At 42.1% G+C, this 14,868-nt stretch overlaps 1 protein-coding gene across 1 annotated transcript; it reads left to right on the forward strand.

Annotated features, from left to right (window-relative positions):
• Positions 1-1,529: 1,529 nt before the first annotated feature.
• On the forward strand, positions 1,530-13,658 carry LOC125551284 (alanine--tRNA ligase-like). Its single transcript, XM_048714460.1, has 22 exons — positions 1,530-2,072; positions 2,325-2,465; positions 2,615-2,761; positions 2,905-3,057; positions 3,186-3,321; positions 4,735-4,831; positions 6,028-6,148; positions 6,846-6,914; positions 9,167-9,217; positions 9,358-9,453; positions 9,668-9,766; positions 10,027-10,149; positions 11,108-11,257; positions 11,352-11,423; positions 11,501-11,576; positions 11,656-11,798; positions 11,895-12,003; positions 12,076-12,263; positions 12,497-12,586; positions 12,701-12,886; positions 13,064-13,237; positions 13,329-13,658. The coding sequence occupies exons 1-22, from the start codon at positions 1,545-1,547 to the stop codon at positions 13,398-13,400; spliced, it is 3,021 nt and encodes a 1,006-aa protein (XP_048570417.1). The 5' UTR covers positions 1,530-1,544; the 3' UTR covers positions 13,401-13,658.
• Positions 13,659-14,868: the final 1,210 nt, after the last annotated feature.

Raw genomic sequence — 14,868 nt, forward strand, 5'->3', positions numbered from 1 at the left:
CGACTTCGAGATGTCCCGATCCATCGACTGGAACCTCGTCCCATGCGGGGTCAAGGAGGAGATGACCGTCTGCATGGCTCTCTGCCGCTCTTGGTAGGAGTGCGCTCGACCGTGCTCGGACTTGATGTGGAGGGAATCCATTGTGTGCGCTCAAATGACGGTTGGATCCACAGGGCTGGGGACTGGAGGCGCATGACCACAGGCTCGCCGGAAGCGGTGACCATTGCCTAGCATTGCAACCTCGGGGTGGCGGCGCAACCCCTTCATTGGCCCATCGTCCTCGAGCCATCGGGCTCCTAGTCGGAGGTCAACGCCGACATGGCTCACGAACTATCTACGAATACCGCGAGGCATGCATGCAATATGAGGCACATGACGTTGGTGGCCACGATAGCCCTCGAGGTGAAGGCTGCGGAGGCGGAGTCGCGTGCGTGTCGCCTCGCGCCACACTCCAAGGGTGTCGGGGTCGGGCTCCGACCACGAGTCCGGCCCATCCACGTCTATCGCGTACCTCATCTCCACCGGCGACTTCGAGGTCGAGGGCTCCGACGAGGAGTAGGACATGAGAGACGGCGACGCCTCGTGTTCCATGTGGGATAGTCCGTGTCCCATGTCCTACTGTACCTTGCCGACGACAGGACCTTCACTTCGCAGGTCTCATGGCTGTCGGACAAGTATACTGAGGGGACAACAAGGATGGTCGCCGACGAAGAATTAGATTAGATTTTAAGTTTCATGTAAATTGTATATATTTGATGATTTGCAAATGAGCACCGATTGTGACATTGAACATTTGAGTGTTGATCGATAACCGTGTTAGATGTAAATAAGTCAGGCTTTAGCTGGGTCGGGTTGTAGAGGCTCTAACTTCGGAGGTGTTTGTTTCAGCGTTTTTTACCTGTCATCCCTTTACGCCGTAAAGGGGAAACGTTACCTACGTTTGTTTAATGCACACCGTAAACACTTTCCTCCGTAAACAGGTCCAACCCAGTTATTGATCGATACCGCTCACCCCCTACCGGTAATTGCGATACCGTTCCCTTCTCTTCCTGCACGATCCCTTCTTCCTCCCCTCCCGACCCCTTCCTCCTCGTCCGTCGCCGCCGCCTCTCCTCCGAGATCAGAGTGACCGTTGACGCTTGACATCGAAAAAGGCTGCCGGCGCTTGACATCAGAGGCGGCCGACAGTGCACATGCTCGGGACGGCCAGCGGCGCGCAAGACTCGAGCGTCCGGCGACGCTTGATCTATCTACGGGGAGGATGGCGGCCGGCGAGCAGCAGGGCCGAGCAAGAAAAGCAGGGTGATGGCAATCGATTTCTTTACGGGAATGTGAACCAAACAAACTTGCAAACTGATTACACCTCCAAGGCTGTGATCTGATTACGTTTACCATTTCTCTAGCCAAACACCTCCTTCGTTTTAATCGTCAACGCTGGATTGTAAACAGAACCTGCGAGCCGTTGTCTCTCGAGAAAAAAACCCTAAGCGAGCCGTTGATATCTCCTTCTTTCATCCTGACCGTTCATTAACTGAAGCCTCTGTATGTTGCACTCGGCCCTGACAGCGTGCCGCCTCCTCCTCATCACCAAGCCCAACGCTAGGGTTTTGCCTGCCACCGCCGCCGCCATCCGCCTCTCCTCGTCGCGAGCATCTACGGTCGCCGCCACCGCCACTGCCACCGTCGGCCCTCCGATGGAGGTGCCGTCGGATTGGACGGCCGCCCGGGTCCGGGAGGTTTTCATCGACTTCTTCAAGTCCAAGTCGCACACGCCATGGCCGTCGAGCCCCGTGGTACCCGTCGACGACCCCACCCTCTTGTTCGCCAACGCCGGGATGAACCAGTTCAAGCCCGTATTCCTCGGCACCGCCGCTCCGGACTCGCAGCTTGGCCGCCTGAGCCGCGCCTGCAACACCCAGAAGTGCATCCGCGCCGGCGGCAAGCACAACGACCTCGACGACGTGGGGAAGGACACCTACCACCACACCTTTTTCGAGATGCTCGGGAACTGGTCCTTCGGAGACTACTTCAAGGAGGGGGCCATCGGGTATGCATGGGAGCTCCTCACCCAGGTATCGGGTTCTTGCCTTCACTCCCCCTTTTGATCGCTAGCGCGTTAGGATGTATATGCACTACTGTACTTCTACATCAGATTATGGATCAGTAAAATTTAAGTGAAAGTTGGGTCCACTTTGGTCATAAATCTATCCGAACAAGCAAAAATAAGCAAATGATGTCAAAAACTTTAGATGTACAAATTTCCCACTGATTTTAAACACTGGACACCATCTTACCACATACTGTTTGCTATTTCATGTGTACAGGTCTACAAATTGCCCACTGATAGAATTTATGCAACATACTTTGGTGGTGATGAGAAAGCTGGTCTCGCTCCGGATACCGAGTCGAAGAACATATGGTTGAAGTATCTACCTAATGAAAGAGTTCTGCCTTTCGGTTGCAAGGTATCCTGGATGTGCTTGGTTTGTTGGTTGAGCTCCTATCTATTGTGGACATTATGTTGTATTAGTTTCACTTTCTCCGTTTCTGTTGGGCCTAACTATTGACTGAATTTCCCTACTAAAGAACACTATATGATGTATTCTTTGAGCAGGATAATTTTTGGGAGATGGGTGACACAGGTCCTTGTGGGCCATGCACAGAGATCCATTTTGATCGTATTGGCAATCGTGACGCAGCTTCATTAGTGAATAATGATGACCCTACATGTATTGAGATATGGAATCTTGTGTTTATTCAGGTTAACATGCTATTTTCCCCATTTCTTTCCAGATTGTCAAGCTTTAATCCCAATACAATGTCAGTTACTCTGTTCAATGTGTGCACACCTATTTGCTTATTTATCTGTTGTATGCACTGACATTTGGCTGTTTTAATACCCAGTTCAACAGGGAATCAGATGGTACTTTGAGATCCTTGCCAGCAAAACACGTTGACACTGGAATGGGCTTCGAGCGTTTAACCTCTATCCTTCAGAATAAAATGAGCAATTACGATACAGACGTATTCATGCCATTATTTGATGCCATCCACAAGGTATTTTGTGCACACTTGCAGCTTCTTTTATGCTTATGAGTTGTGGCAACAGTATTTTTCTGCAGTAATTAATTGTTACCTAAAGTAAATGATATTCATTGTTAATTCAGTATGCATTATGAATGCAGCTGGCAGGCGCTGGAATTCAACCATACTCTGGTAAAGTGGGATCCGATGATGTTGGGAAAGTTGATATGGCATATAGGGTTGTTGCAGATCACATAAGAACCCTTTCTTTTGCTATCGCTGATGGTTCTCAACCTGGTGAGTTCATACTGTTTTGGTTGGGGATACATGATTTAAAATGATTGCCATCCATTTATAAGTATGGTTAGTTTCTGTAAAAAGATGGAATAATAACAATACACCTAAATGCTTGCTGCGTTGCATCCTGCACAACAGGATGTTAAAGTAGTTCTATTTCATATCTGTCCCCAAGTGAGCATAACGAGCTTGTGCGCTTATGTTATTTTGGTTCCTTAAACTAGACATTATTTTGAACTTATTATGCTCCTAAATTTTCTGTTACATATGTATGATATTTTTTATTCAAGATATGGATGTGGCACTGGAATAAAATGAAGTATATAGACATAAAGTCACCAATAGATCATCATATCCAATTTTGAAGAATTTGAATGAAAACAGATAGATCATTGTAGTACCCATTGTCAGCCAAAATGATTAGTCATTCTAAGAGAGGCTAGGTTTTTGGACTTGAATGATTAATTTTGGTTTAAGTATCCAAGTGTCAAAATCACTAGTTTGGGGACCTGACTTGCATTTACTATTTTAGGAAGAAATGCATTATTTCCCTTCTAGTTAATATGAAGTCATACCTGCTAATTTTTTATGGGCTTAGTTCATTGCGAACCAAAATTTATAGATTTCAAATGGACCCCTGAGTTGTTATAGTTCTTATCACATGAATTTATGTGTGAAATACCAATTAAGCCTTATTTCGACTGTCTTTTCCATGGTGGAAGTGTTGGCGCTAGTGGTTGGGTGTTGTAATTAAGTGATGGGTGCTTGTTGGAATAAATATGGCAAGGATATGTTGAATTGGGCCAGACTTGGAATAAATATGGCAAGGATATGTTGAATTGGGCCAGATATGGATGTGAGACAATATTAATTAGTAGTCCAGAATGACATATAATATGAAGTGAGCAGTTAATGATTCTCTTGCTTGCTGTTTATGCAATAGAAATCACCACTTGGATGTACTCCCGAAACGTCATATATTTAGGAACAGAGGGAGTATATAGCTGCAAAATAATATGATATGTTGCACATATGTTGCAGTTACATAATATTACCTCCGTCCCGAAAAGCTTATCTCAGATTTTTCTAGATGCGACACTAAAGCTTGTCTAGATACATTCGTATCTAGACAAATCTAAGACAAGTAATTAGGGATGGAGGGAGTATTTCGGTAATAAAGGTTCAGAACAACTGCAGAAAATATATTATTGTCTTCATTCAGTTTAATGGGATTGTTTTGGTGGATCCACCATCATGGTCAAGCTATCTAGTGAGGATGGTGTAGAACTGATTTTTTTTGTCGCAACTACTGAGCTATTGTATTTTTCTTGCATTTACAAATTACAATGTTTCAGAGCTTTGTTTTGTATTATACAATGACGTTTCTTTGTTCTAATATGAGTTTTTCTGTAGGAAATGAGGGAAGGGAGTATGTTCTAAGGCGTATACTTAGACGTGCTGTTCACTTTGGTCATCAAAAATTGATGGCAAAGCAAGGATTTTTTAGCTCGTAAGAACTGTAACCTGCATCTGCTGTATTCTGTACCCTCTTTTTGATGATATATTTGCATAGCTTTTTGTTTACCCAGAATGCTAAAAATGTAATGCAAGGCTTATGAGAATGACTGTAGGAATGTCATATGACAATAAAAAAAACTATGTTCACACACAATTTTAGTTAATTTATTATGAACCCAGGGTCATGTGCTATGTGTTACTTTAATTTGGGTTTGGGTTTGTGGGGCATAACTTGGCACTGGACTTACCATTGTTCCTGCGATGCCTTTTGTTTTAGGTTCATGTGTACTTTTTTTTTGCTAGCAAAGCTTTATAATAACTAGCATTTGGTCCTGATAATGAGGCATGGTTTTGAAAGTTATTTCACTCGCAGAGAAAAAAAGTGCTAGTGCGTTTTGCCATTGCCTGGCGCCTATCTCATCTACTCCCTCCGTCCGTGAATAAGTGTACATCTAGCTTTTCTCCCAAGTCAAAGTTTTAAAACTTTGACCAATTTTATAGAGAAAAGTAGCAGCATTTATGGCACTAAATTAGTATCACTAGATTCGTTTTGAAATGTAGTTTCATAATGTACCAATTTGATGTCATATATGCCACTACTCTTTCCTTAAAGTTGTTCAAAATTTTAAAACTTTGACTTAGGACAAAAGCTAAATGTACACTTATTCGCGGACGGAGGGAGTAAGCGCACACCTAGCATGATTAAGCGCTAGGCGTTCTGTTGTTGCCTAGCACCTAAGCACACTTAAGCGGATGCCTAGGGGTGTTTTTTTTCATGACTATCTTAATAGGTCTTGATGGCGTGGATTCTTGGGCATCACTGTCCTATGCTTGAGTGTGTGTTCTGGAACTGCTGTATTTTCCATAACTTGAATATTTATTTATTAATTAACTATCACTCTCACGATTGTAAAATTATTGTTATCTTAGAATGTGTACAGTCAGATTCTGACGGTTGACCAGCAATAATTTCATTGCTGGTCTAATTTTACATGGAAAGTGCTATATATGTCCAACTAAACCTTTTTGTTTTTACTTCTGCATCATTTTTTCAAGTTGTTTCTGATTCTCTCTCCATATTTCCGGCGACTGGCATCTCTCTCTCTCTCTCTCTCTCTCATCTCTCTCATCTTTTGGTTTTCGAAGCTGGCATTTGATTTACCATTATTTTGTGTCTTGCTCGTACAGCCTTGTAGATGTTTTTGTCCGAGTGATGGGTGATGTGTTTCCTGAGCTGAAAGACAATGAAAAGAAGATTAAAGATATAATTAAGGACGAAGAGGCAAGCTTTGAGAACACTCTAGCGAAGGTATTATTATTTGCCTGGAGTATTGCATAACAGTAACATCAGTTTAGCCCAAGTGAAGTTTGTTGGTGTAATTTCATTGGAATCAAATCCGAGTCTTTGCACACTCTTAGGCAGTGTTCTCATACTTTATCCTTTTCTGTGAAGCATACTTTATCCTTCTGAACATGTGCTAGTCTCAAAGTAATTTAGCTAGTTTGTTTTTGTAGTTGCCGGAGACTCTGGGCCAGTTTATACCTTGTATCTTCTATACCACTGTTTTGCTCGTGTGATACTGCTACAGGCTTTATATATATTAACGTGTTGTGCTGAGTAACCAGGCAGTGCCTTGTTTTAACACTACACATTAAGGAACATATCCATGATGATCGTTTCGATCTTGGTTTATGGCAGCTTAGCAAACTTCAATAGTTCAATCACAGTAATTAGCATACACGATAAATTGTCTCATCTTTTCTCTGAAATGACTAATTATAATCCAATTTATTTGGTTTCTACATGGGCATGATTCTGTTTATCATGTTTGTATTTTAAGGGTAGTTCCTACTAGGTGCATTGTCATTGTATTTCATAGAGACTAAGAAAGCTTACAGTTGAAGTTTAATTGGCCATTCTTTTCTTAAAACCATCATAATATGTGTTGTCATTTCTGGTCACTGTTCAGCCAGTTAACTGAGTGTGCTGTTGGTGTAATTTTCAGGGGTATGAGAGATTTAAGAAAGCTGCAGATGCTGTCAAGGAGAATGGCGGGGCAGTACTTAGTGGCCAGGCAAGTGCTTTGGTTTTGAATTACCACCACATTAGTTGATTTATTTTGTTTTCACTAGAAGATGTTTGCACCTAAGCAGATATATAGTTTGTTTGTTGTGTGAGCACGTGTTGTGTTATCTCATTGGACAGAAGGGGGGAAAGGGTCCATTGGCAAGTGATGGTATTTAGGAGATAATATAAATTATGAAGTTGGAGTCAAGGTATCCTGATTAGTAAGATGCATATATTTCATATTAAAATATTTGGAATATGTTCTTATCCTTTGCTAGAGCGGTTGCATTGTCATCCATTTTCATAGTGAGGATTAATCTGGATATATCTAGCCCTTCCCTCCCTCTCCAATACGCCATAGAGCATTGTTTTTAAGGTGTCCCGCCTTGGATGCTCGGCAAGCGCCCTGGCAGTACCTTGCAGCGCTTAGACGTCAGGGCGGTGAGTGCTCGCCTTGGGTCGCCTTACCGCATTAAGAACAATGTCTCAAAGCCTAACCATCCTTTAATGAAAATGGTTTCCTGGCAGGGGTGAAAATGGTTCGAATATCAACAAACTGACGGAACCCCTTAACAATGGCGTTAGGAACCAGAACTTGGATATCTGACGGATACAATATCGGTAGTTATTCTCGGATGTGGTTTTAACATTGTATAGGCACTATCTGCCAGAACCAGGATACCAGGATTCATGGATTATGAGTCCAAGGACTAGTCAAGACTAGTCTATGAGTCTCAACTCCAGGGCCGACTGCACTTCAGTGTCGACTAGTCTATGATTCGCAACTTCAGTGTCGACTAGTGTCGAGTAGTCACGCTTAGTCTATGAGTCTCAACCTCGGAACGACTCGTCGACTCGTAGGATTTTGATCAGATAGTATTCAACACACTATTTGATGAGACTCCCACCTGCTCATTTGTGAGCTTGTCTGCTGGCTTCAGGTGATCCTGGTGGTTGCATTGCTTGCTTTAGAGGAAACACAATACATGGATGTGAAGCCTGCCTGTGGGATGTTAACATGGGCCGTGCTGGCTGTTAATTGGGGCTTCTTGGTTATAGAAAGATTGGTTCGGGCCTTGTGTTGAGTTTTTCGTATATTTTTTACAGCTGGACATCAAGTTGTAATGAGTGTTGACAGGTTATGGTTTGTGTGGAGTCGGGCGCGTTGTATCCTGTGCCTCCTATATGATGAGGGGGGCACCACAAGTTAGCGACGGACACACAGGGGGAGCTGGCAGCATGCGTTGGTGTCCGGGCAGCTGGTGTTGCAGTATCAATGGGAGGAGCACCCGTAGTATCCACAGGGGATGGAGGCGATGTGCACTGAACCTCTTGCTGTGATTGCTTGGTCCTCACTAGGCCAACATGCACCTCTGTTATTGCAACCTCCTCACCTAGCCTCAAAATCAGGCAAATGATAGGTGTAGGTTCATTTCGCTCAACCTAAAAAATATATTTGGCACAGTTATATATATCTAACTAGAGACTTAGAGCTATCGTATCCGTTGAGCATTATTTATGTTTCTGTTTTCGATTAGAGCATTGTTTGCTGCCGACCATATTTGGTCGTTGTTCACTCCATATTCATGTCCAGGCACTCATCCGTTGAGCATCTCTATCCGCTCTGCTTGCACCCTTACCGGTGGTTAGATGAGGGCAAGGTCTCTACCCCTCAGTCCCAGACCTATACCAAGCCATGCAGTTATCAATCTGGTTCTCCTTCATCCATCCATAGCTCAATCGAATGTTGGAACAATAATTTTGCAAGGTTGGTTACAGCTCTGAACACTGCGCACCTAAGCATCGACAGGGCTCTTCCTACCGTGGTGGAGAGGCTCGTGTCTATTGGAGAAATTAGCTGGAGACATGAGAGACTTTCCAATTAGTCGTTGCATCTAAAATTAGTATGAAAAGTAGGCATCATATGTTAGATTAGTGCTTTGTCAGCCAGAGAGCTAGTTTATCTGTGCTCTTGGGTGTGTAGCCTTCCCTCCCTAGTTTCTATTCATTCCTTCGTATTTGAGAAACATGTCAAAACTAAGGAATTCGACTATTTGGAAAACTTGACCATATTCTCTACAATAATGTGGAATAATTCTTTTCTTCGTCCTTATTTTAAGAATCGGAGTCCACTACGTAGAAATATGTCTCTTAAATCATACTTCGGTCACGTTTATCAATGTTCTGTTACATCCTGCTGAACTTTTCAAGTTTATATTGCTATCCTTCATGTATTGCAACCGTTATTTGTTCTTTCAGGATGCATTTGTTCTGTGGGACACCTATGGTTATCCAATTGATTTGACTGAGGTTTGTTCTTCATGTTTTCATCAGTAAATTTAATCAAATTAATTTGGCAGTGATATATACTTTTCATGTTTATTATGTCGTTAAACTTGATAAAGCTTTTATTGTCTTTTCTGGTATCATTGTTGTTTCCTATCTCATAGGTCATGGCAGTTGACTTCGGGCTATCTGTTGACATGGAGGGTTTTAATGCTTCTATGGAAGAAGCAAGGCAAAAGGCTAGGAATGCTCGCTACAAGGTTGTGTTCATTTCTCCTTCAATATAAAACTTAATCCTTCGCTTGTGGTCTTCTATGCTATCCAAGTATTATCCCTGCTCTTTGTTGTTTAATGATGTTGTATTTAACTAAACCTAGCATCTCTTATATGCCAGTGATGCTCAATTCATTGAGCAACTTTAGTCTGTTTATATCATACTTATTTCTGACTTTGTTTTATATGTTTTTCCTGCAGGCTGGTGGTAAATCTATTGTCCTGGATGCAAATGCTACGTCGCAGCTGCGCAATCAGGGACTTGACAGCACAAATGATAGCCCAAAATTCCAACACAAGGTTAGATGATTAGTTAGATTATTTAGTTGTGGTTTGGCTATTAGGTACAGTTCTTTCCAATATTTCAGTGCCTGTTTGGGATTTCATAGAATTTCCATTCTAGTTTGGCCCAAACATTTAGAAAGCAACCCCCACTTCAAAAATCACCTTCAAGTAGTGAATTTACGTGGCTGCAAGCTTTTGATTGTTTTTGCAGTGTTCATATTTTGAAACACTTATATATTGGTTATATGACCAATATACCTAAAATCATTTTGCAGGTACATAGCAGTGTAGTGAAAGCTATCTATACTGGCTCAGAATTCGTAGCCACTGCATCTGGTGATGAAGACTTTGGCCTGGTTTTGGAAAGTACAAGCTTCTATGCAGAACAGGGTGGTCAGGTACAACTTCATGTTTGACAGTGTCACGTTGATGTGTTGAATGAAAACGCTAATTGCAATCACCTCTAGAGTTGAAATCATGCTATGAATTATCAGCTTACCTACTGAATAAGCATGGTATTCTGTTGTTTTAGGTCATGTGGGGCCATTACTATAGGAAGAAACCCCAGCTGACATCAGCTCGATAGCTACCTTAGTTTGCAAGTTAGATATTTTCTATAGTAACCATTGAGCTGATGTCTGATGGGGTATCCTCCTGTAGCAATGGCCCCACATGACAGTATTTTTTGATAGCTTTAACAGAATTATGTTGACCTATATTGATTCATTAGTAAAGTAGACACATAATTTCTGTTTGGAAGTTATTCTTTGATTGTAACCATAACAAAAAATGATTAATGCACCCTGAAGAGTGATACCTCCCATTGGTTGAAATCTGATTGGTATCCTGTGTTGTTTGTTGTACGTCATCCTAATAATCTACAGCACTCATGAATACTCCCTCCGTCCCATAATATAAGAGCGTTTTTATATTATGGCATGGAGGGAGTATATGCTTGAAGTATTTTTGTCATTACACCATTTCAAACACCACATTACGGTTGTATACAATAGTGTTGAGGACTTTGAAGTTGCCCGTACAATACACTAGCTTCAAGTTTTTCAGTCAAATTTTGACTAAATTAATACCCGTACATTGCACAACAAGCGTTGCAATTTGCATTCAACAGCCATTGATGTTTTCTCAATTATTTGAAGTCACCGTGCTGCCATGGTCGTTTCTTGTTCTATTTCAAAGAAGCGCATGTGACCTCTTTCTTGTGTGGGGTTTGGGGTTGTATATATAAACTTTTCCTCTTTTTAATGAACGATACACAGCTCTCCTGCATGTTTGTTGAGAGTTGCACCATGCATTGTATGAATTCTCTTGACATGCCATATGATATTTTTCGAATAGATCTATGACACTGGGAGTATCGAGGGGCCATCTGGATCTTTCACTGTAAACAATGTCCAAGTGTTTGCTGGCTATGTCCTGCATATCGGTTCATTTCTGGAAGGTCCGGACTCCAAGGCATTGTCTGTTGGCGATGAAGTGAAATGCAAGGTAACATTCTTCACTGATTAATTTCTTTATACCGAATCAGTTAACCTGTGAAATTTGCTAAATCACATGGCGATACTTCTATTACTCTTGGTAGGTTGATTACACACGGCGTACTCTCATTGCTCCAAACCACACATGTACCCATATGCTGAACTTTGCTCTAAGGGTATGTTTTCAAGCCTCTCAGATTTTACAAGGAGTGCTTTTTTTGCATTCATGATGGTTTCACTATTGTAAGTGTAGGAAGTACTTGGTGACCATGTTGACCAGAAAGGTTCCATTGTTCTTCCAGAGAAGCTGAGATTTGATTTCTCCCATGGTATGCTGTGATTCTTTTTATATTGTATTCACATGATGTTTTTCCTCAGCTTGTCAACTCAACTGTTGGTACATAACAGGGAAACCTGTTCAGCCCGAAGATTTGAGAAAAATCGAGTATATAGTGAACCAACAAATAAAGGATGAGCTGGAGGTATCTGCACAAGAAATAAAATTAGCTGACGCAAAGCGCATAAATGGTCTGCGAGCTGTGTTTGGTGAAGTGCGTCCTCTTACCCAGCTTGACATACCATGTTCTAATACCTTGTTTGCCTGACCTGTTGTTTCGTGTAATTCGTTTTGCATATGGACTTTGTAGATCTACCCTGATCCTGTAAGAGTTGTATCAATTGGTCGCAAAGTGGAAGATCTGCTTGCAAAACCTGAAAGCAAAGAATGGTTATCCATATCAACTGAGCTGTGTGGAGGTGTATTTACTACTCTGTTCTATGTAATTCTACATTTGTGTGTTTATGTCATCTAAAGTTTTTGTATACCAGGTACACACATTTCAAACACTAGAGATGCTGCGGCATTTGCCCTCATATCTGAAGAGGGTATCGCAAAAGGTGTTCGGAGGATAACGGCTGTTACTGCTGAGTGTGCCTCCCAGGCTATGAAGCTGGCATCATCTATCGATACTGATATTAATGAGGCATCTAAACTGGAAGGAGCCACATTGGAGAAGGTACTAAGTGTGCTTGTCTCTCTTAGTATGAGGCTGTGAGCTATATGGTTGTGTTACTCTGACAAATTGGATAATGGATATCATTAGAAGTTACTGTGGTTTTTGTTTGTTTTCTTGGAAATATTATGTCCTTAGCCTTTATATAAATAGATGATGTCCATTGTACTTTGTAGCTATTTCCTTCTGATCTGCTTTGTATTAGACCGTATCTAAGAATGATGTTTCTTCATCAGAAAATTGGGTCCATCAAGAATACACTGGATGCAGCTGCTATCCCAGCTGCAAGGAAAGCTGATCTAAAAGGCAATATCTCAAAGCTGGAGGTCTGTAAATGTTTCAGTTGATTTGGTGCATCTTGTCAAAGAGAAGTATTTATGATACTTGGTATTCTGTTCGTAGTTAAAATGAAAGCTGATTACAGCTGTTGCATATATCAGGATCAACTTAGGAAGGCGAAGAAGAAAATGGGTGAAGAAAATATCCAGAAGGCTGTCAAGATTGCCATAGATGCTGCAGAAGCTGCTCTTTCTGAAGGAAAAACCTTCTGTGTTACTCATGCTGATGTGGGTCTTGACACCACTGCTGTCCGGGAAGCAGTTGTCAAAGCCATGAACCGTTTCAAGGTCGGTACTCCAATCCATTTCTGTCAAGTAGTGTCCCCATCATGTAAAAATCACTGTAGATTCAGCATAATTTCCAACTTGCTCCAACAATTTATTTTTGTATGAATTAAAACATTAAAGTTGTATTCCTTGTGTTCTTTGGATGTGCTGGTGACCTCATGGGTTCGACTTTTCCAGGGTTTGCCGATAATGGTATTCAGCACAGATGAGGCATCAAACAAGGCTGTTATTTATGCCGGCGTACCTCCGGATGCACCCAATGGCTTCAAGGTGTTGGATTGGCTTACACCTTCAATCGCACCACTCAAGGGAAAAGGAGGAGGCGGCAAGAATGGTCTCGCCCAGGGCCAGGTGAGGCATTATTTAATCTTTATAAGAGAAGCCCCTTTGGTCAAAGTCTACTAATTGTCGTTGCCCAATATCTGTGAATCCTGCAATGCAGGGAAGTGATGCTTCTCGGGTCAAGGAGGCAATGGAGCTTGCTACCCAGATAGCTTCGATGAAGCTGAGCTGATTTGTTGAGACTGGTCTTCATTACATGTTAAAGTGGCTGCTTGATTGGTCGTTGTCACCCTACTTTCACAAATTGTGATACGTGAAGATAAATTTATTCATGAAAATCGACTAGAAGCAGTGTCCGTTTCCACATCACAGGATGGTGTTTAAGGGTCACAGTTGTTGTGTAATTACAGTTTGGTTTATCAAATGGAGTGTTATATTTGACGAACGTTACGAATCTAATAACAGTACCGAACACCTTTTCCTAGTGTAACTGCGGCATGCTTGGTTCATCATCCGTGGTTCTTGCTATCTCATTCCTTTGCAACAATGCACCAGAAAATATTCAAAAGCTGGATTAAGATCTGTTTTTATGATTAAATCCGTTGTGATGAGATTTTCGAAATTGGATCTCATGTTGGTATGTTTCGATGATTTCTTCTAGTTTGCCATATGTAAGTTATCAAACTGTTGACTCGTCGGTCATTAATACTCTCAGTTTCTTTTTGTAAGGTGTATTATTTTTGGCATGGGATCAAGACACATAATTATAAACGACACTTTTATCACATTGATCTCCAAGGTACGATTCCCACAAAGTATCACTCAATATCGTCCTATCTCTCTCTGTCCAGTTTTGTATAAGATCGCCTCTAAGGCCATTGCTAATCGTCTCCGAGAGTTCTTGGATGATATCATCAGTGTTCAACAAAGTGCGTTTGTCCATGGTCGCCTGATTACTGACAATGTGCTAATTGCACATGAAAGTGTGCATGCGATGAGAAGAAGGAAGAAAGGGGGGAATGCTGTATGTGCTATCAAGCTGGACATGATGAAAGTGTACGACGGTGTAGAATGGCATTACTTGCAAGCAATCATGTTGAAGCTTGGTTTCGGTATGGAGTTTGTTCGCCTAGTCATGAAGTGCGTCACTTCCATCAAATTCTCAATACGGGTGAATGGTGAACTTCTTTTTTTCACTCCCTCTAGGGGGCTGCGACAAGGGTGCCCAGCGTCTCCGTACTTATTCCTGCTATGTGCGGAAGGACTAACTTCACTTTTGAACCATTTTGGTGGTCAGAGAGTAGACAAAGGCATTCGAGTCAGCTACCGATCTCCGTGGATCAATCATCTTCTTTTCGCGGATGATAGTCTAATATTTATGCAGGCAAAGGTGGACAGTGCCCAAAGGCTCAATGAGATACTGAGAATTTATGAGAGGGGCTCAGGGCAGGCTGTCAATAAAGAGAAAAGCTCTATTTATTTCAGTCCGAACACCCTTGCTCCGGATAAGCTACTGATGAAACAAACTCTGAACATTGCGGTAGAAGCTTTCAGTGAGCGCTACCTTGGTCTACCTACAGCCGTGGGTAGGATCACAAGCGGTACTTTTGACCATATTGGAGAGAGGATTCGAAGCAAACTCCAAGGCGGGTCGGAAAGAATGATATCTTGTGCTGGAAGGGAAGTGCGTATAAAGACTG

Source organism: Triticum urartu, chromosome 4 (assembly GCF_003073215.2).
Source record: "Triticum urartu cultivar G1812 chromosome 4, Tu2.1, whole genome shotgun sequence".
Classification (NCBI taxonomy): Eukaryota; Viridiplantae; Streptophyta; class Magnoliopsida; order Poales; family Poaceae; genus Triticum; species Triticum urartu.